This window comes from Ruditapes philippinarum, unplaced genomic scaffold (assembly GCF_026571515.1).
Source record: "Ruditapes philippinarum isolate M1 unplaced genomic scaffold, ASM2657151v2 ctg407_1_1_1_1, whole genome shotgun sequence".
Lineage (NCBI taxonomy): Eukaryota > Metazoa > Mollusca > Bivalvia > Venerida > Veneridae > Ruditapes > Ruditapes philippinarum.
In genome coordinates this window covers 25,272-49,167 of record NW_026857632.1, presented here as the reverse complement: position 1 = coordinate 49,167, position 23,896 = coordinate 25,272, and the positions used below count along the sequence as shown (strand labels likewise).

General features: G+C 32.5%; 1 protein-coding gene across 1 annotated transcript in view; it reads left to right on the top strand.

Moving 5' to 3' along the window:
- Nucleotides 1–22,803, top strand: part of LOC132750418 (protein dachsous-like) — a 62,499-nt gene extending 39,696 nt beyond the window's left edge. The window contains exons 2-19 of the mRNA XM_060740395.1: nt 3,110–3,287; nt 4,577–4,807; nt 5,163–5,405; nt 5,925–6,091; nt 7,869–8,979; nt 9,237–10,268; nt 10,561–10,800; nt 11,603–11,740; nt 12,120–12,329; nt 12,808–13,174; nt 13,401–13,795; nt 14,026–14,223; nt 14,529–14,740; nt 15,081–15,372; nt 15,678–15,964; nt 16,226–16,370; nt 16,750–16,921; nt 17,386–22,803. Coding sequence (XP_060596378.1) covers nt 3,191–3,287; nt 4,577–4,807; nt 5,163–5,405; nt 5,925–6,091; nt 7,869–8,979; nt 9,237–10,268; nt 10,561–10,800; nt 11,603–11,740; nt 12,120–12,329; nt 12,808–13,174; nt 13,401–13,795; nt 14,026–14,223; nt 14,529–14,740; nt 15,081–15,372; nt 15,678–15,964; nt 16,226–16,370; nt 16,750–16,921; nt 17,386–19,978 — 8,130 coding nt within the window. The 5' untranslated portion in view covers nt 3,110–3,190 and the 3' untranslated portion in view covers nt 19,979–22,803. The remainder of the gene's footprint in view (nt 1–3,109; nt 3,288–4,576; nt 4,808–5,162; nt 5,406–5,924; nt 6,092–7,868; nt 8,980–9,236; nt 10,269–10,560; nt 10,801–11,602; nt 11,741–12,119; nt 12,330–12,807; nt 13,175–13,400; nt 13,796–14,025; nt 14,224–14,528; nt 14,741–15,080; nt 15,373–15,677; nt 15,965–16,225; nt 16,371–16,749; nt 16,922–17,385) is intronic.
- Nucleotides 22,804–23,896: the final 1,093 nt, after the last annotated feature.

Sequence of the window (23,896 nt, the reverse complement as noted above, 5' to 3'; positions counted from 1 at the left end):
ATTAGACAGATTTGTGCATTATTATGATCTTTTCCAAGTAATGTTACATTAAATGTGTGGCTTTGTGAAAAAGAATCTGACTATTGTATGATTGATATATTAGGTAACATTCTGTATGTCCTCATTATGATTTAGATATACAATAAACAGGTTATTAAACATTGTACAGAGACAATATGGGATATAATTATTTGGACTCGAAATAACATAAGACTCGCCAGCAGGTCGTCCAATACGGTTTCTACAGCTGTATACTTGTAAAAGTATATTTCAGTATTGTACATTTCATTAAAACATAACCTATAATTATAGATCATGCGAAAAGTATTTTGTGTTTGTAATAAGACTGATAATTTCAATTCTTCAATTAAATAAGTTAAAAGTACACACAGATTTGTAAAAGTTGTTAAGAAATTGTGATGAAAAAAATTGATTTAGGTAAAAGTGATAATTCAAATAGCCTCATAAATATAGTAATTTATAAACATTTTTCTCTTTGCTCTGTTGATGATGCATTTCATAATAAAATATCATCCATCAAGTACAATTATTTAGTACACTGAATTGTATAAAATTTTGATATTTCGAGGGCAATAAAACGAGAAATGGGTTATAAACTTTTTGATATCTTAATTTTCCATATTTGAGATAGGTATTTATATTAAGAGTTGATAAAATATTGACAGAATGTACACGGCAGGTGTCATAAGACAGAAATATTTGAAGAAATATTCAGTGAAGGGCCATATAGGTAAAAGGTCCAGAAATTTATCTTTCGTGACATGATACATGTCAGTATGTTGAGTGTTCAACACACCTGAGTTAAAACAATCAGGCACTTGTCAGGTTTTATAATTTAATGGTATATATTTAATTTAATTGCAAAAAAATGTCAAGTTTCCTGTAAGTGTTCACTGAGTGATCATTCCTGTTGTCATGGTTTGACATGAAATTTCATGGACTAAGAAAAAAAACAGCTTGTGTCATCAGTCCAATTTGTCCTTAAAAAAATTCTAATATATTAGAGAGGTGTTGGCATTGCAGTGTTGTCAATGAACGAGTCTTCCACTAATTTAATTCCTTACTTAAGGTATCTAAGATAAAAAACAAGGCATAAAAATGGTAGGGAGAATTAAAGTTTGTGATAAATTAAGGCATTATATGGGGACAAATAAAAGTGTAAGTTTAAAAAACCCACCAGACAAGGACCTTTAACATAGTCAAAGATATGCCTCAACAAATGCAATAACTCTTCTTTGTTTGTCAATAAATAAAATTATCTTAACAGTTTTCTATGTACATTTAAATGTATATAATCATATCCGTACAATTTATGACTTCTTAAAAAACGAAAGTTTTACAATATTGATTGACAAACATTTGAGGGTGTTTTATGATCAAGCTGTGTTTGTTTTTTTCACATACTTCATCATGAAGCCTGTACTTACGTAGATAAGACATGGAGGGAAGACCTTCCAGGGGAGAACAGATCAAAACACAGCTTGATTTATTTGTTTCTTCATTAAAACCAAGTACACAGTGTAATGCCTTTGGTTTTAGGGACATGATAATTTTAAGTACAAAATAATCTTCATCTGGACTTGACTTTCAGGATTCAATATAAAATACAATGTCAAAATGCTTAACCACAATTTTGTATTTGATTGGTAAAAGAATTGTTGACCTGTGTAAGTGCAGTATTCTTATAGTATCATACTACTGCTAGTATGAAAAAAGGTCACCTTTGCTCTGTGAAATGATATTGATTATTTTCATATTTTAAAATCATGATATTGAATTGATGTACACTGTATGACACTAAGCTATCCCGTTGCACACCCACATTGATATGGTCTTACTACCATTGTCCAGCGCTTCCGTCTCATTTACCTTTTATACCAGCTTCACAATCTGCCCGTGAACACCTGAACGATCATGTGATCACCTGACCTCACTTGACCCGCACTCCTGACCTTTGATTGCTGACGAGTGCACTTTAATCCATTAAAAGGGAGATAATTAGAGGGCTGCTTAATTAGTTTAAAATGAGCATTACAATTATCTGGTTGTACATTTCGTGGCATTAACAGCTCTTGACATGTTCATACCATACATTTACCACTAAATTATTGCTTCTCTACAAATGTTCAACTACTCTTATTTGAGGTTGATATGTATAAACCTTGGTTTCTTCCTTATAAATGATATTTTACAAAGTTTGAAGGTATTTTCTTTACAATCAGTTGTTAAATTTTTATTGTTACTTGGTTGACTCATCTGAATGCGTTAATGTGGTTAAATAGAATGCATTTTTATATGATAACATCTTTATGACATTAAATAAATCTCAAAGATCTTGATATTATGAGGCAGTGTATTGTGCAGGTGGGCAATTTTACATAAAATTAAAAAAAACAACAACAAGCTTATTACAATAACAACCTTACAACACAAGTTTCCGCTATTTGATACCATAGAATGATAGTTTGTTGAATCCGTATGTGGTCCATCATTGTTGCCTTTGATGGCAGTTTGCATATCCAACTTAATAACTAATTTAGATGCATAATGACAGCACAAAACTCTTTCTATTGTTACTTTACTATGTTATCTTATATCAGTTTCAAAGTTTTTAAAATTAATTTACAAATTTACAAAATTCTTAAACACAAAATTGAGAATTATGGGTTGATGCATTTGAATATAAGTTTCAGACTGTGATTTTTTTCACCCTCATGATTGATGTTAAAGACATAATTATTGCACCTGTTGTGAATATATTATGATTCTGATTCAAATTGTAACCTCTATGTGAAACTAAAATTTCTTCATTCATTTGTTTATTTCCTTCTACACTTTCTTCCTACATTGACAATTTTGTATGTCACTCATGAATGTCACTCCTTAATATTCCATGACTTGGTTTCTATAGTTTATTTTGATAAACCTTGTGTCTTTGGTCACATGCACATTCCCTTTCCCATTCTAACATCAACTCGCAAATCAAGTCATGTTTCCATAAACTTTGTCAATTAATATTTCCTTGTTTGTTAGATCAAAGTTATTATTATATTCACTACTATAATATGTATATTATCTATGATTGCAGGTAAACGCTGTGGATCCTGACTGTGGTGTAAATGGTAACATTGTATATAGTATTCCTTCAACGTCAGTCACAGACCAGTTCATGATACAAGAGATTACCGGCAAGATCTGTCTCATCAAGGAGCTTGATCACGAGACGAGCGACCTATACGAGTTCTCTGTCATCGCAACAGATACTGGTGTGTATTTTATATATTACTTATAATGTGATGGACCTATGCCATTGGTATTAAATCAGCTGGCCAGTACACGGTCATTCAAACAGTCTGACCTAGCCTAGCTAGATTAATAATATCTGTCATATTTTGCGGTTTGGATCGGAATATCCCGAGGTGACCCGCTCATTGGCTTGCCGAGTTACCGCCCATGGGCGGGTGACCGAGGGACGGATATTCCCATCAGAACCGCAAACATGTCAGATATTTTTTCTTGCATATTCTACCATATTCCATTATATTTTAAATTCTTTATCTTTAATTTCAATGGAAATTTATATAATTACAACCGTAACTACTTTCTTACAACAGCGTATGAATTACAAATTCATTCATAACGGTAAAATGACGTCATCCTGAGCGTGCCATTGTACAGCACGCGACTCATCTGGCACCCCCTATGCCAGATGAAATTTCCGGCATGGGTAAAACTCACGGAAACGCCAGTCTGATATGCAAGAAACTGTTGTCTAATGAATATTATACTTAAATAAAAATGAAAATTCAAGAATTTAACATGGAATATGAGAAATAAGTCTGTAACATAAATTTTCAGATTAAAGGATAAACAAACAAAAAACCTCCAAAAGTCATATTAATGTAAGATTCAAATCTTAATTGCTATATTTACTATAAACCTAACAAATCATCAGAGATATTTTGATGCATTAAATTGTTTTTTTTTTGGTGAAATAGCTTTGGTTAATGACACCTATGAAGCCGTCACTTAAAACAAGTATAAGATATAATCCAATGAAAACACTGTGTGAGAGCCATCAAGCTGTTTTTTAAGTCAATTTTGGTAAAGTCGGGGATTAATTCCTACCTTAAATTGCGATGTTGAATGGTATTAAGGATCTTGCCATGCTGGCACACAGAAAGTTTGTAGTTATACCCAGATTACAAGTACATTACAAAATGATAAGAAGAGCCCTTTGGCAGTACTTATTGTTATGAAAATATAAGATGTCAAATTATCTGATTATTTGCAAATTGTTACAAGAAAATCTCGGCTTTGAGGATTTCTTCATCCAACTTATTCTGTCAATTATAAGGTGCATCTGCACTTGAATTACTGTACTAATATTTACATTAAAAAGCTTCAACTTTAAGGCTCCTCACAAAACTTTTGTATGTTCCATTATTGCATGCAGAAAGGTCTTGGTGTTAATAATTAAGTTTAAATAAGAAGACTTAAAAAGAATGTTATAGTGCAACAATATACTGTAGCAGGAATATTGCATCATTTTCAGGAAACTTTGCAACAACTGCTAACATACGAATAACAGTGCTGGACATCAATGACAATGTCCCCGTGTTTTACCCACGTAACTACAGTATGAACATACAGGACAGCTCACAGCCTGGATCCACTGTGATCACTGTACAGGCTAGTGATGACGACTCCGGACAATATGGTGAAGTCACCTACAGTATATTCTCAGGAAATTCAGAGGGAAAATTTCGAATTGATGCAGACTCAGGTATTTTTTAAGAAAATAGGTTAAATATCAAAATCTCTAAATTTAAAATAGAATTCAGGTACAAGCAGTACGAATTTTCAAAATAAAAAACAAATTGAATAAAGAGAATATGTATTGGTTATCATGAAAGTCAGAAAATTTCTATTTATTATCAAAGTCAACAATGAAAATGGAGATAAGGTCTTATTGATGCAGGTCACATGGACAGTACCTAGCTTTACTGGTTAAGGAAGATCTCAAAACATGATTACACCTCCCAATCTTTTGGATAGCTTTATAGCAATTAACAATTGATTATTATATGTATGATTATATACATATACATGTATATTATATATTTTTATTTCTTGTACAGGTACTATATTTGTGGCTAAAAGTTTACCGGCAGGTGAACGTGTTTATCGCCTGGTTATAGATGCACGGGACGGCGGTGGACAGAGTGCATTACAGCGTGCTGATGTATACATTAGTGTGACAGGACCAGGGTCTAATCCTCCAATATTTGAACAACGTGTGTACAGATTTACCATACTGGAAGATGTTAATTCAGATACATTTGTAGGAATTGTTCGGGCAAAGTATGCTGGAAGTTCTGATGGTATGTCGAATCTTTTTTCTTTATTTAAAAAAAATTAGCCGCGTCACGACAAAAACAACATAATGGGTTTGCGAACAGCATGGATCCTGATCAGACTGCGCGGATGCGCAGGCTGGTCTGGATCCATGCTGGTCGCAAACCCATTATGTTGGTTTTGTCGTGACACGGCTCAAATTATGTTGATTATTTTTAGTTACATATATTACAATAACATTAGTATGAACAGTTTAAAACAATAACTTAACATTTTACTTTTGAAAGAGAAACAGTACCCATTTAAATTGTGAACTAATAGTGAACCATATAACAATATGTTAAATTTATTTAAGCATTGTACTGCTAGGTAATGATATTATAACTTTATATTAGATCAAATATAAAAATTACAAATCTTGAAGTTAAACTTTTGATTTTTTTATATATATATATATATATATAAATTTGCATCATATTTTATTAGCATATTTTGTTATTACTTGCATCAAATGGCTATGACATAAACTTGCATCATTGTTACAGGTATAAGGTATACAATATCAACTGGAGATAGGAATGGCTTCTTTAGAATAGATCAAGATACAGGCAAAATTATCACAGCAAAGCCGTTAGACCATGATCAGCACCCTTTCCTTATCCTTGGTGTAACCGCGGACATTGGTAGCACACCTTTATTTGGAACCACACAGGTATATCAAAGTCTTTTATCTACTGTATCATCATTGGCCCTTTCTGTTTCTATACTTACAAGTGTATTCAATGTATATTTGTGCTACCTGCAGTTTACAAAATGTTTGTTTGAATTTTGAAAGAAGAAATTCAAAGATGCCTGTATAAAAGAAATATGTTGGTGTATTACTTTTTATATGCCCGAAAGAATTTCGGACATATTATGTTATACCGCCTGGCGTCCGTCCGTCCGTTCGTCCGTTAGCAATTTGGTTTCCGGAGCATAACTGAAGTTCCATTTGGCCCACAATATTCAAACTTCATAGGATGATTGTCCATATTGGGTAGAAGACCCCTATTGATTTTGGGGTCATAAGGTCAAAGGTCAAGGTCACTATGACCTTAAAACTGAAAACGTTAGCAATTTGGTTTCCGGAGCATAACTTAAGTTCCATTTGGCCCACAATATTCAAACTTCATAGGATGATTGTCCATATTGGGTAGAAGACCCCTATTGATTTTGGGGTCATAAGGTCAAAGGTCAAGGTCACTATGACCTTAAAACTGAAAACAGTTTTTGGAGCAACTTAAGTTCCATTTGGCCCACAGTGTTCAAACTTCATAGGATGATTGTCCATATTTGGTAGAAGACCCCTATTGATTTTGGGGTCACAAGGTCAAAGGTCAAGGTCACTATGACCTTAAAACTGAAAACAGTTTCCGGAGCATAACTTAAGTTCCATTTGTCCTACAGTGTTCAAACTTCATAGGATGATTGTCCATATTTGGTAGAAGACCCCTTTAGATTTTGGGGTCACAGGTCAAAGGTCAAGGTCACTATGACCTTAAAACTGAAAACAGTTTCTGGAGCATAACTTAAGTTCCATTTGGCCCACAGTGTTCAAACTTCATAGGATGATTGACGATATTGGGTAGAAGACCCCTATTGATTTTGGGGTCACAAGGTCAAAGGTCAAGGTCACTATTACCTTAGAACTGAAAACAGTTTCCGGAGCATAACTTAAGTTCTATTTGGCCCACAGTGTTCAAACTTCATAGGATGATTGTCCATATTGGGTAGAAGACCCCTATTGATTTTGGGGTCACAAGGTCAAAGGTCAAGGTCACTATTACTTAGAAATTGAAAACAGTTTCTTGAGCATAACTTTAGTTCCATTTAGCCCACAATATTCAAAAACTTCATAGTATGATTGTCCATATTGGATAAAAGACCCCTAATGATTTTGGGGTCACAAGGTCAAAGGTCAAGGTCACTTTTACCTTAGAATTGAAAACAGTTTCTGGGACATAACTTAAAGTTCCATTTGGACCACAATATTGAAACTTCAAAGGAGGATTGTTATTTGAAGGAGGTAATACTTTATTTTAGTCCCATGTCTTACAAATGCTTCATCTTTACTAAAAAAAAAAACACTTTCGGGCATATAATGCTCCGCCTAGCGGTGCTCTTGTTGAGCAAATGGCACATGCTAAATGGTTGAAAATCTACTTAAAATAGTAGCATGATATTTTGTTCTGGAAAATTTTTCATGTGTCTTAAACAAGATGAACATTCTACGTTGCAACTCATAAGAGCATCAAACATAAGATTTTGGAAATTGATAATTTCACCATTTTCAGATTTTGTAAAAAAAATCATCACCTTTAAATTGACCAACAAAAGGGGTACTAGCTACTAACTTGTGTAACAAAGTAATAGTGTATAGTTTTACCATTTGAGCAGAATTTAAGAAATAAATATCAGAGTTGTTCAAATATATTATTGAAATGTTTCAGGTGAATATAACAGTGACAGATGTGAATGATAATGTCCCACATTTTAGCAGTAGTCATGTGACTGTGTCCGTGTCAGAATTGATTGGTTCATCCGCCACTATCTACTCCGCGTACGCCTCTGACCTTGACAGTCGTGAGAATGGCAATGGAGAAGTACGATATTATTTGACCAGTAATAAAACATTCACTATTGACCCTACAAGTGGAGAAATTCACTTGGCACCAGGTGCCACATTGGATTATGAGGTGTCCACTCAGCATGAACTTATTATTATTGCCAGTGACCAAGGAATTTCTAAAAGATTAAGCTCCAGTATGACATTGCTTGTTAATATCCAGGATGCAAATGATAATCCTCCAGTATTCCAACAGGAATCGTTCACTTTTAGTTTGCTGGAATCAGCTGAAGTTGGCGATAAGTTTGGTCAGGTGTTTGCTCGTGATTTGGACAGTGGAGAAAATGGGAGAGTATCATTTAGTTTGATTGACTCAGAGTTCTCTTCAAAATTTAGGATATTTCCAAATGATGGATTTATTTACTTGAAAACTACAGTGGACAGAGAAGAGCGGGCAGAATATCATTTAAAAGTGAAAGCCAAGGATAATGGGCAGCCATCATTGTCAGCTACAGCTGATGTAACATTAATTATTGTAGATGCAAATGACAACGCCCCAGTATTTTCTCAAAGCGAGTATCATTTCAACATAGAGGAAAATCAACCATCAGGACAGTCTGTGGGTACAGTAAGAGCCACTGATGCCGATATCGGTATAAATGCAATTCTTCAATATGATTTTAGTTCTTCCCAAAATGATTTCTCAATATCTAATGACGGATTAATACGTACAACTCATTTCCTTGATAGAGAGTTTAAGAGTAGTTATGATATTGAAGTGATGGTGCAGGATGCAGGAGTACCACCACAGCAGACGAAAGTCAGGGTCAAGGTCACAGTGACAGATATAAACGATCATGATCCAGTGATACAGAATTCACAGTTTACAGGACAAGTGGATGAAAACCAGTCTAAAGGTCTTCGTGTCGTACAAATTCTTGCCCGAGACCCAGATTCTGGTGATAATGGCACCATCACATTTAGTCTTGCTAAAGGTCAGATATTTTTTGTATATAAATATGATAGTATATTAGTAAATTAACTCAAGAAATTTTCAAACAGAATCTTAAATGACAAATTTTCAGTTTTCCCCATTTATGAAACATTTTTGGGATTTGTAAATCCTTTTAAACATAACTTGTATTAATTTCTTATTGAGGAATTATTCTAAAAGGTAAAGTGATGTGTTGGATCTAATCATTTTGTTATTAATAGGTTAACATATTGATAAGAATATATATTTTGTTTACAGATGGGGATGGTAAAAAAGCTGAAGATGCATTGAAGTACTTCGATATTCATCCATTTTCGGGCTGGATCAAAACCAAGGAAGTTCTAGATTACGAAGTTGAAAACACCTACAGATTTCGAGTTATAGCCACAGACATGGGAAATCCTCCTCGGTCTGCATTTAAAACTTTCACCATCAAAGTCATTGATTTAAATGATGAAGGACCAATATTTTCACAAGCTGCAAATGTTACATTCTACGTTGTTGAAAATACCATGATTGGAACAACAGTTGGGAAAGTTGAAGCATACGATCGCGATGATGGAGAAAATGGCCGTGTTTCATATTATATCATCGCAGGAAATCATTTTGGACTTTTTGCTGTTGACAGAGAAACAGGTGCTATATACACTATTAGAGACATTGATTATGAGGAGTCATCCTCCCATGATGTTGGAATTAAAGCTATAGATAACAGTGTTTATAATCCAAAAAGTAGTAATATTACTATTAAAATACATGTCATTGACATTAACGATAATCCACCAGTGTTTGAACAAGACCCTGTCCTCCTAACAGTACGGGAAAATACACAAGTATCAACTGTCATACATAAATTCACAGCGACTGATGCGGATTCTGGGATTAATGGAACTGTCAAGTATAAGATTATTAACTCGTCTCAGGACATTAAATTATTTGAAATTGATCCATATTCCGGTAAAATGTCTATTGCAAGAACAATAGATTATGAACAAGTTAAAATGGTGACGTTGATAATTAAAGCGGTGGATCAAGCTCCTACAGTGGAGAGTCAGCTATTTACAACTTGGACTGTAGTAATACAGGTAACTGATGTCAATGATAACGCCCCACTTTTCCAGAGTTACAAGCCGATAGATGTGCGAGAGGATGAACCAATCGGATACAGAATGGCGTCTATCATTGCCACAGATGCTGATGGTAATGTCAACAAAAGTGGGAACAACCAGGTCACTTACTCAATCAAGACAGGAAATGTTGATAATGCCTTTAAAATAGATCAAACTTCAGGTACGGATAATATTTGTATAGTGATCTTGTAATATAATAATAATTCAATTTTAAATTAAATGTCTTTCAGTCCTGCTTATTTTAAGATGATAATGAAATAAAATATTGTCATTTGTTAATCTGTGTTACCACAAACATATTCAATGATATAATTATATGATATTCTATTTTGAAGTAAATGTAGATTAGTATAAAAATGCTGGATTAGATCTGAATTAGTGAGAAGTATACCTAGTCTGTTATGTTACCTAGTTTGTTATGTTAGATCAACATTTAACTTTTACTTTTCAAGGTGTCCTCACTGTTGCCTCCACACTTGATCGTGAATCTGTGAGTACCTACTCATTAAGAATCAATGCTCGTGATCACGGTTCACCATCCCTCGAGTCGGAGATCACGTTTGTTGTCCACATTACAGACGTGAACGATAACGCACCACAGTTTCAGAAACCTGTGTATCAGGCAAATATAACTGAGAATGCTGTAGCTGAAGCAGTTATTGCACGAGTGTCAGCTGTAGATGAAGATGAAGGTAAACAGGGCTTCCTTTAATGGAAGTTTGGCAGTCATTTACTCCTTGATTTTGGCTTGTGACTTCCAAAATGTAATACTTTTTCTCCTTTACCTATATAATGAGACTTCCAATATCAGAGATTTGACAGGCTCTGACTTCCAAAATTTGAAAGTTATAGACATTTAAACCTAGTCATGGAAACCTGATTGGTTATTTGTAAGCAAGTTTACAGCCTATCGGGTTTTAGACTGCTCTAAAATAATTTCAAAAGATATGAGATAGATAAGGGCAAAGTTCTGTCTTTACCTTATTTCTCATGTTGATAAATTCTTATTAAATCTTCATTTAACCAGCTGAGATAGTAATTTTCTAAATTGGTATTCAAGTTGTTCCTGATCTCATTAATTAATTGCTACCTTTCATTAGGATAATGATATCATCAAATTTTGTTACGTTAATTTAGCGTGTAATATTGTATCTACCTCATTTGATTATTTGATAATAATTTTAAATAAATTTTACATATCAATGAAATTCATTTTAAAGGTAATCTTTAGATCGTTTATCAATTAAATGATGTTCATTTCTAAGGGACAAAAAACTGCAACTTTCAATATGCACTGTTATATCAGCTAATCTATTTGAAGGATGATTCAACAAATAAATAGAAGTAGCTGTTGATTTGAAAGATAGATAAACGCTTGAACAAATTTAATTTGCAAGTGTTCACTTGATTAGAATTTTAAATATCACACTATAAATCAAGTTTTATGTTTTTTTAGTTAAGTTTATAAAATCATTGGTATATTATATATTTCAGGGATCAATGGCCAATTAACCTACAGAATTCCGCAGGGAATTGCCCAAAACTATTTCCAGATTGATGAAAGCACAGGGCTTATCACCTTAGCAACAAGTGACCTTGACCGTGAACAGAAAAGTTCCTATGTATTTACAGGTAGGTATTTTGGTGGCAAATTTATAACATCAAAAAACACACACAAAAAGATTTTGATAAATAAAAGTTTTTTTTGAAGACAATGAATCTGTTTTCTACATGATGTAGGTTTAATTTATTCATAGTGCGCCACTAAATGCAGCATACTGTCCGCTTAAACAAATGCTCTGTCGTCATATCAGTATGATATATTCTTTTACAAAATAGTTGTAATCTCATTTACAAAACAGTGGCAATGTGAATAACAGCTTCTTAGTTTTGATCATTTTAAAGTTGCTTTCGTAGGTATTTTTAGCACTACATTTTACAACTTATAAGTAAAAGTCAATTGATAAGTTATGAAGATGATTGATACATTATTATAATGATATAATTACAGTATCAGTACAAGATTCAGGCTACCCTCTCCAGTTTGATACAACCACTGTGATAATAAATGTAACAGATATAAATGATTCCCCGCCCATCTTCAAGGATAACATGTATTTTGCTACGATTCCCGAGAACCAGGAGAAGGAAGTGATTCACACATTTGTAGCACATGATGCTGATATTGGTGAAAATGCCATCGTCCAGTACAGTATTGTTTGTAAGTGTAACTGTGTTTCTTTTTTTTTTTTAATTTCCTTAGTTTGAAAATAAATCTTCGGCTTTTAAGGGAAATTGAATTTAATTCATCATATGATAATATGACAATTACAGTAGTTATGTGAAGAAAAGAGCTAATTAAATAATCTACGAATTTTTATAACTTTAGATTAGCTCTACACAGAAATTAAAAAGAGGATCCAATTGAATACGTAATACTCAACTGCTAATAAAGGTCTTTATGTAGTTGATATTTCAAGTCATTAGGCTGGTAGCAATATTGACTTTCTGACTTCACTATAACAACAACATATAACCAGTCCATCTTATTCTTTCTCGTTACTGACCAGACACTATAATTATGCTGCTTAACTTTTTATCATAATATTATAATAACTGTAAGAAGTACTGATTGTTCAGAAGAAATCTATTACTAAGACTGAGTGGAAGGAATGTTATAAAATACTTTTGTATTTCAGCTGGAAATGGAGAGGGGATGTTTGCTATAGACTCTATGACAGGTGTTTTGACTACCCAGCGAGCATTAGATCGTGAACGTAACGACAAGTACTTGTTAACAATCATTGCCAGTGATGGTCAGTTTACAGCTACATGTCAGATTGATATTTCTGTAAGTGACCAGAATGATAATGATCCAGTGTTTGAGCAATCCAGATACTCTAAACTTTTGTTTGAAGATGTGGTACCAGGGACACTGGTTGTCAAGGTGAAGGCTAATGATGCAGACGCAAATGAAAATGGCAATGTGACATACTCCCTACATAATGACTCTGATACTAGTTTGTTTGAGATTAATGCCGTTTCAGGGGAGATCAGAACAACAGGGTATGTTTGCTGTAAAAAGTTTAATTTTTTGAACAGTATGTCAAATATAATTGAAATGTGATCTAAAGTAAAGAATGTAGAAAAGTTCAAGTTTTTTTGACTTGCAATCACTTTAAATCTGCAGCTATATTTTGATTAATATCAAGTAGTTTAGAATGTATGTATGTGGAGATTCTAGTGTGTGATTTTTGTGCATGTGTGAAAATGTTTGCATTTTTTCCTTTAGGACATTTGACCGTGAGAAGCAGAAGAGTTACTCATTTGATGTGCTGGCCAGTGACAGTGGCATGTATGACCGTCGTTCCGAGAAGGTTCGAGTCGAGGTTACCATTGGTGACATAAATGACAACGCTCCAGTTTTCCAGGAAGTACCTTACAGAAAGAATGTTTCTCAAGGAGCCAGTGGGAACATGCCTGTACTGACTGTAGTAGCAGACGACAAAGATTCGGGACTTAATGGAGAAGTTACTTACAGACTTGACAGCCAGTCCAATTATTTCAAAATTAACTCCACTTCCGGTAGTATTATGACAAAGCAGAGTTTGGGAGCAAGTGCTCTAGGATACCACAATCTCAAGGTGGTTGCCACTGACAGGGGGGAGAAACCACAAAGCTCTAGTGGTAAGATCAAAGATTTACCATACAGAAAAAATACATTTTCAATAATTGAAATCACAATTTTTGTTTACACATTAACCTTTTTCACATCTTTTAGGTTATCAAAAAGATATGTACATTCCGTTTTTGTAAAAATGAAAACTAATGGTTTTTGTTACTTTTTCAAATTTTATTTTTTAGAAAGTTATCAAAAATATGTATATCTAATAACTATCTGTTTACAATTTCAACAGGTGTTGTTGAGATTACAGTCGGATCAGGTGGGGTTAATAGCTTGGTCTTCAAGAATCAGAACTATTCTACTAGTCTAAATGAACATGCCCGTTTTGGTACCCCAGTAATAAGAGTAGAACTAGAGAACCAGCCGTCTGGCGTTACATTTAGTTTTGCAAGTGGAAACGATGATAATGCTTTCAACATCAATTCTGCAGGTATGTAACTTATAGTATTTAATGGTCTGCATCACTCAATTCTGGGTTGTGTTTGTACATAATAATGATTGTATATCAAATTTGAACAAAATTTATATTCTTCTTGTCAGAGAATTTCATAATGGACTTTGAAAAATGAATTTCACAGCCAATGTTACAAATGCAGTTTGCATTGTGCATACCATTATTATTTATAAGTTATTTGTCAAAAATATTGTTGCTAAGATGAAATATTAATTGTAAAAGTTGTACTGAAAAATATCACATTTGACAAATACTCTTATGCTATTTATATAATGTTTCAGGTACAGTCACTGTACAGAATCCTGTACCTATAGATTATGAGCAGTACCACCATATGAGACTGATCGTGTCTGCCATGTCTGGTGGGGTGTTTGCTTACACTACAGTGTGGGTGAGCTTGATTGACATTAATGATAATGCCCCAAAGTTCTCACAGGATAAATATGTAACCAAGGTTTACGAGGAACAGAAAAGGTTCACCTATGTTATGCAGGTATATACTTCATATTTTGTTCTTGAAAATAAAAATGTTTGTAGGTAACTAGCAAAGAAATTTGTTATTGCTGGTTAGTTATCTAGGAAAGTTGGTTATGTGGATCAACCACCCAGACATGACCAAAAACATTTGTTAAAATTGGCGTATAAACTAAGGAACAAAAAAACAGATTTAGAAAAACAGTGGTGAAATCTTAAAACAAATGAAGACAAAAAATACTGTTTATTTCTTGTTATACAGATATATTCTTAAAACATTTTAAGCGCACACCATATTGGATATATTTATTATGATTTTGTATTTACAATGTGTAATACAGCATAATGTATATTTTCAGGTGACAGCAACAGATGCAGATAGTCTTGGACCTAATTCCGAGATAACATATAATATCATACAGGGTAATACAGACGAGGCATTTGTCATCTTTCCTGCTAAAAGTGGAATCATCAACACAAACGTGATTGTTGACCGTGAGATTAGGGAAGATTACAGACTTGTGATAGAAGCTAAGGATAATGGGGTCAATGGGACATTATCTAGCACGTGTATTGTAAAGATCTCTGTAATTGATACCAATGATAATCCACCCAAACTTCCAGCTACTAAACCTGTCCCTGTTAGAGAAGGTTAGTATATAAAATACATTCCATTTCATTCTGTATGAGATAATTTTAGTTCAGTCAATTCTTGATAAGGTAGAAAAAAATGGTTCTCTATGTATTAACAGTTTGTATAATTTTGAGTATTCATTTTGGTTAATTTTAAACAAAGTTTTCTTTCCCTTTTAAGATTTTGTTTTTAAATTTAATTATTGATGCAAAAAAATCAAAATATGATAGAATTTCTGTTTTTGATTATGTATTTTTTCATTAAGAAATCTTTCTGAGCCTTTTGGGGATTATTTTAATTTTTGTTGTTTATGTGATTACAGGAACGGAAGTGGGGTCAGTTATTACCATGGTAACTGCTAATGATATTGATGTCAGTCCACCGGTCATGTATAACTTTAGTTCTGGTGGTAACCCGGACAACATGTTTAGTATTGACCGTTACAGTGGTATGATACGTCTATCTAAACAGCTTGACCACGAGAGACGACAGAAATACGTGATAGGTATACAGGCTAGTGATAGTATACATGTAGCATACACAACTCTAGATATCATTGTGATAGACGAGAATGATCATGCTCCAGTATTCTCACAACAAAGTTATCAGGTATGAACATTCCTCAAAAACTTCAAAATAAACTTCTTGCATGAGATCTTTTAAAAAAAAAAGAATTGTTAGTAAAAATTGAACAGCTTTGTAGATAAGTAATTTGATTGGCATAACATATTGATTGAGATAGGCAATATTTTGAAATTTAGTCATAAATGTTTCATGTAACTTAAAATAGTTCATTAAAATTTCAAATTGAGCATGTGTAGAAATGAAGTTAAAATCTTATTGTAAATATTGATATTTTGTGTGATACAGGTGTCAGTTGAAGAGTTAACTCCCCCTGATAGGAGAGTCACACAGGTGAATGCAACTGATGCAGATTCTGGAGAAAATGCTAGAATATCGTACAGTTTGGCGCCATCACCATCCAGTGATAGTTTCTACATCAATGAACAAACTGGTATGATATGCTTTACCCCTATTTACTTTGTATTTAGATTAAAAAATCTATTTCTTTGGAAATGTATAGAATGTCGAACAATGGAATAGCAAAAATTGTTAATGAGATGAAAGATTGGTTTGGAGTTTTGAACTAAGAAAATTGGCAACTATATTCTTGAGTCAGTTCTGTAAGTTGGTTAACACTCACAAAATGACCCATAGAGTCACTAATATTATTTTCAAGGTTTATAAGCTTTCAATGCATTTTCCCACTTGATTCAATTCTGCATTTAACAAGTAATTATATTAATAAATGGGAAACCCATGCACATTTTATCATGTATGTAACTTGAAAGTTTTACATGTATATATATGTACATTTATATATTTTCCTACAGGAATCATTTACACCAACAAGACAATCATGTATAAGGCTAACCAGGAGATTATACAGCTAGTTGTCATAGCAACAGATAATGGAACACTCCCACTCTCTGCTGTAGTTGCTGTCTATATACAGTTAACCAGTGTCAACAACTACGCTCCAATGTTCAAGGAAAATAGTTACTCGTGAGCATCCATTCTTTACTCCTATTTTTGTGCAAATTAAAGCATTTTGGTATTTTCAAACAATTAACTTCATGTTGTCAGTATTGATATCTTCTGTTTTTGTTTAAAAGTTGAATTTTTATTTACATTTTAATTCAGTATTAATCAATATGAACAGTTTGCAGTTCAGTTGAATACTGTGATCCCTTCCATTATGTTTATCAGATTATTTGTTCTCTGTATTTATTTAATGTTGAAGTAATGTACAATGACAATGTGTAGTCTGTAATAATGTTTGTTTTCTAAAATACTGATGTTGTCAGCTATGACTAAAACATGAACATGAATAAGGTTTCTTTTTTGAAAGGAACAGAAAATAAATCCATGCCAGTGTAATTTTCATTTTGAGTAAATTCATTGCTTTTTGTTAGTTTACAATTTAAGATTGTGGTGTTCTAAGTTTGAGAATTTTTTGCCTTTTTCAGGACAACTATAAATGAAGATGTTGCTAGAGGATTTGTTGTGATGCATGTCGAGGCTACAGACAAGGACACATCGGGACGTAACAAAGAGATCGACTATCGTATTGTTGGTGGGAACACAAATAATGCTTTTGTTATCGATCAGAAGAAGGGCCGCATCATGTTGAATAGTTTACTTGATAGGGAAGACATTGCAGATTATAATTTACTAGTGATGGCGAAAGATCGTGGAATAATGTCTAAAAATAGCACTGTTAATGTACATATTACAATACAGGATATCAATGATAAAGTGCCATATTTCGAATTCAACGAGTATTTTAAAGAGTTAAATGAGTCATTCCCTGATCAAGTTGGATTTTTGAAAATTAACACATTTGATGAAGATATTGGTGCAAATGGGAAAATATACTACATGATTACATCTGGAAATGATGATGGTCTCTTCATAATAAATGGAGTAACTGGGGAATTATTTATTACTCCTAATATGACATTAGATTATGAACGTCATACACACCACAAATTGATTGTCAAAGCTCAAGACTGCACTGGATGTGCACCAGAACTTCCAAAATTATCAAATATTACCACAGTTTATATAAATGTTACAGATGTTAATGAATTTGAGCCTGAATTTCCTGTAGTGATCTATTTCGAAGGTGTAAAAGAGGAAATGAATATTTCATCATCAGTGTTTGAAGCCCATGCCAATGATAAAGATGGCGGAATCTTTGGAATAGTGGAATACAGCCTGACTGGATCATCTCTTTTCTCTATACATCCTAAGACTGGACTTGTTACCACTAATAAACGTTTTGACTATGAAAATTCTGATCAAAAGGAATTTCAGTTCCAGATTATTGCTAGAGATAGAGGTGGAAAGTTGAGCTCTATTCCTGTTATATTGAATCTTGTTGACGTTGACGAGTATGATCCACAATTTGAAAAATCTGGTTATGAATTTAGTATTCCTGGCAGTGCTAAAAAGGGAACTTTTATTGGTCGTGTTAGAGCTTCAGATAGGGATGGTGGGAGTGCTGGTAAAATCGTCTACAGGTTCAACCCTTCACACAAATATTTTGAAGTAAATGCCTCAAATGGAGAAGTAAGAGTGAGTCATGATCTAAATATGGAAATAGCAGACGATCAAACAAGAAAGAGGCGTGAAGTGAATACTCTTTTCATTGAAGTAAGTTCAGGATTAGACGGTTCAAGAAGCAGTTCTGTTTATGTGGACATTCATGTTGATCGCACTTGTGAAGGTTGTGTAATGAAATATATCCAGAAACCAACACCCACTGATGATGATTCAATGAGTGTAATTATCATTATTGTTGTTATAGTGTCTGTCGTGGCCATCATTTTACTAGTTATTATTGCTGTTATATTGTTACGCAAACGTTATCAAGGCAAAACTCCACCTCCAAGTGAGACACCCATGTGCGATAATGATGAATTTGATACTCTTCCACATCCAACACGACAAATTGGACCTCCAGGCTATGGAGATGTTGTAAGGTTTCCTGACAACTATGCGGTCAACATGACAACGTCATCTGATATGTCCGGTCATTCACACAGATCAGGATCAAGTGGGCGAGGCTCGGCTGAAGATGAGGAAGACGAAGAGCTTGCTATGATAAATTCTAGTTCGCCTTACTTAAATAATTCAAATGGATTTAGGAAAAACATGCCAGATTCAGGGATACAAGATGATGATAATACATCTGAACCGTCAGTGCAAAATCATCAAGACTATTTAGCCAGACTTGGCATCGATACTGCTAAAATAAATTCAAAAGCCAAGTCTGGTTTGACTCATTCTGTTGAAAGCATGCATCAGTTCTCTGATTCAGGGGGAGGAGAAGGGGATGGTTTAGACATTGACAATATTGACTATACTAAACTACAGGGTTCCCATGTAAATCATGGAAATATTGTAGATAAAAATAATGACATGGGATTCCATGAACCGTCACCTCATATGGGTGGTTCATTATCAAATGTGATAAATAGTGAGGAGGAATACAGTGGTTCATATAACTGGGACTATTTACTAGACTGGGGACCCCAGTACCAACCACTCGCTCATGTGTTTTCAGAAATCGCAAGACTTAAAGACGATACAATTCAGCCAAAAAAGCAAGCAGTGCAAATAGTTCAGCAAAGACAATTAAGTACTAATAATCCGGCGCAAATACGGATGGTGCCGCCACCAATGATTACAAATGCCCCGCCAAAAGCAATTACGCAACCAGTGTCAAGGTCAAATAGATCTAGTCATTCCTCAGGAGTGTCAAATATGAACTCTCGCAACAGTACAATAAATACTTCCCTTCCCAGCATGCCCCGTTCACCCATCAGTCATGAGTCAAGCTTCACATCTCCTGCTCTAACACCATCATTTACCCCATCTCTGTCTCCCTTGGCAACTAGAAGTCCTTCTGTGTCGCCAGTAAATAGTGGGCGGGGCATGGTGTCATCAAATCATAGTTCAGGACAAAATACACCGAGAAGTAGAACATTAAACTTAAACAACAACAACAAATATGTGTTTAGTTCTTCCGGTTCTGAGCAGGAATTACGAATATAGAATGAAGTGTAGGTTCATGTATTTATAATTGTGTAAAAATTCTCAGCAAACTAATAAATCAAAACTGTGGAACGATTAGATATTAAACTAATTATAGTAGTTTAGTAGTTTTTTTGTTAGTAAAGGTTTTTTAATTCATGTATAAAAAGTACAATATTGAACTTTTCATTTTAATTTCATTTAAACTCATTCTATTTCAAAATACTTATTTTTATTTAAGAGAATAGAATTATAATTTTTGCATATCATGACTAAATGAAATATATAATTTTAAATTGGCTTTTGATACAATTTAATTTGATTTTAATGAGGAGTTGTGAAATGGTATATCTCAGTCTTATTTGACTCTAAACATGTGACATGTTCTGTTTTATTTCCTATATAGGTTGTGTTAATTTATTTGTTCAGCGACATTGTTCAATTTCAGTATGGTTGTTTTCTTTCCTTTAAAGCTGCATGCCTTCAGATGAGCCAAAAAAATTATTTTTTTTTTAAATCAGACCTGATAAAAAGTTTTTAGATTGTAAGAAAAGTAAAATGTTTCAAGCATTATGTAATAATGTACATGTTATGTGCATAAATGACTGATTTTGCTGTATTCATCACCATATTTATACTGTGTGACTTAAGCAGTAAGGGCTATTTTTGCATATATGTGAATTGCAATGTATAAAATACTTTCTTTGATCATGTCACAATATTTTACTTTTAAATACATTTTAAAATGAAAAATAACACAAACCAGGAGGCATGCTGCTTTAAAGAAACTTTCTCATATGATTTATTTGTCTCTATTTCAAACAAAGATACTTGGCTGTTTTTACATATGTTTAATGAACTTTTTACATGTTCTTTTAATATATATTTTGCTAAGAAGATTTATTGGCATATGTTATTACATATATAATATACATCTATAGTATTTGGATGATGTTTAAAAAAAAAACAGCAATAAATGTCACAGTCTTTACTTGACATCACTTGTTCCCTAGCAACCAACATTATTCATCTAGTGCTATATCTTGCTCCTTTTGCCACTTCTGAAAAGAACATGAATTTTTTATCATGAATTTGAAAGCATTTTAAAGTACATGTAATAAATATGAACAAGACATTTTTACCAGATGTCTTACAAGACTTAATGATATTTAAATAAATGAAGTCTAAAGAAAAGAAATAAGATTGCAGTATTTGCGAAAGAAAGAATGATTATTTCTAGAAATAATTATCAAACAGGTGAAAATGTTTGATCTTGGTTTGGAAATTCTGTTCTTATGAAATGGCAAATCAAACAAGCATAAAGAGACTGTGAACTGTGTCAAAAGAATTTGTGTTTAAATGTGCCAAAATGTACAGTAGATGTTGTGACCTACCGATACACATATACATTATCTAAATATTACATCTTAATTTTTTTTAAACTTCAGTATTCATCAGATTCAGTTTTATACTTGACTGTTTTAGATAACTTTAATGGACATTATTAACATATTGCAGTCTCACCTGAACTTTTTTAAACCTTTATCTTATATTTGTTTTTTATGATGTTCTTATTTCAGGTTTTTTATGATGTTTTATGATTCAGGTTTTAAATATAATCATTTGACATGTAAAAAGTTTTGTTATTTGAAAAAAAAAAGATTAAGGACTTGAGCTTACAGGTATATACCTATAAGAATTAGACTGTGCCAGTTTTGTCTTTGACATAAAAAAAATTGTGACAAGCAACTATCGACTAGATAGATAAACTGTCATGACATAAGATTTTTCCATATATATGTCCCAGTTATTGCCCTCCTCTGAATGTTTTAAAGCTGCACTAAATAATTTTCATGAAAGAAAGAAATAGCTACATTTCATTAATTAAATGTGTTTCATAAGTTTCATAAATAATGAGATTTACAACAATACTGTTAAAAAAGTTACAAAACTATAAAATGCTTGGTTTTTAAGCGGACAGAAAAATATGTTTACAAGTTTTATTTAATGCAGCTTTAAAACAAGAACAAACACCTATCATTATGCTGTTTAAATGGTAACAAGTCCTTTATAATTTGACTGTCTTATACTACAGCTTTATTTCTTTCTACCAAATTATACTATGTGTTATAAACACAACTATTTATATGTAGTATCTAATACTATTCTTGACCAAAAAACCTTTTATACATTTTCTATTCTCATTGTAATTTATATTTTTTTGTTTCTCTCCTTTCTTTCTAAAATAACAAAAGTGATGAAAAAGGTATATAATGATGTTATCACATTCCATGTTTAAATTGTAATTGCAAAGTGTGAGTATTACTAAGTTGCTTGTAAAAACAGCAATACATGATTATCTTGTATTATTTCTGTTTCTTAATTAACACACATTACAGACGGGTTCTTCAGTTTAATAGAAAAAAAAATATAGCTATTTTAGATTTTCTATAAAACTCTTCTTATCAAGTCTGTTTTGAGAAGCATAATGATTTTTACTTTTACTCTGTTATCATTTTTACTCTAATATTAATTAATTGAAAATTTTAATGATTTTTATTTTTCAATGAGCATGCTCAGAATTTACTTACTTTTTAGGCATAAAATGATATATAATTCTGTGTCACTCATTATCTATACCGTGTCATAGTCTGCAAATTGTTAAGTCAATTGTGTAAAAGTAAAATATTTGATTTTCTAACCGACTCTGGACTCAAGTTTTAATAAGTTGTGATTTTTTTTGTTGGCTGAATAATGACTTCAGATAATTATATATTCATATTTTGCCCAGATTGTACATGTTTGTGTGAAAAGATCTGAGGATAGACTTGTTTACATGCTGTCTCTGTTAAAATATTTTATATAACCATGGCAATACAGTGTATGTTTATTATGTCATTTATGCAAAAAATGTAATAATTTTTGTTGATATTTCATCATGTACATGTACATTCAGGTCATTTAAAGATAATTCATCTATTATTAATAATAATTTGTTTACATTTATACTTTATCTTTCTTATACTGTATGAGAATATTTCATTTACAGTTTTAAAAAATATTAAGTAAGTTGCAGATTACATATGTGTGTAGAATTTTTTTTATGTAAAATTTAAATTATTATGAGTGAATTATTGTCATTTATTTAGATTAATTATTTGATGAAATATTCATTTTCAGTTGCATTTTTGTGAAATACTACTAAAGAGTACTTAAAGAAATAATATTAAGGGACATATTTCCTGAACCTGTGTATGTAAGGATAAACTAAATATTATACTCACAAAACTTGTGCTTTTCTTTTTGGAAATCAAAACTGCATATATACACAAAACTGGAATTAAGTTTTACTATTGGGCAAAAGAACACCAAAAGTTGAGTTTTACTTTGGGGCAAAGTCTAGGAATATTAAGTCGTAAATTGTCATACATGTATTAAGACTGAGTAAGTAAGACAGCTATAGGAAATGTTCTCTTGTACTCTTTACCTCTTCTCTAATTTCTACGTGTTCACAATAAATTGTTTTCATTGGTCAGTGATTAATTCATTATAAAATTTAAATCTTCATCATTTTTTCCAATAAAAACTTATTTTTTTAAATTTTTTCAAGAAAATTTTATTTTTGATAATAATTTTATAAAATTTGAATATTTTTTTTTCTGTTTTTTATATTACCTACTTCCCTTTTTTAAAAACCTTTCAAATTTGGTTGGCCAGAATTTCCTGGCCATTGGTTTTTTTTGGTTTGTGTTTTGCCAAAAAGTTTTTTAACATTGACTAGTCGCTGAAATGTAAGCATGGTGATTTTAAAGGGCCCGGGTTTAAAAGGGAAAAAACAACATGCTCAAATGGGCAAAAAAAATTTTTTTGCTAAACAAAATAACTCCTTTTTTAAAATTTTTAGATTGTTTTAAATTTTAAAGACCCCGACTTAGAGGG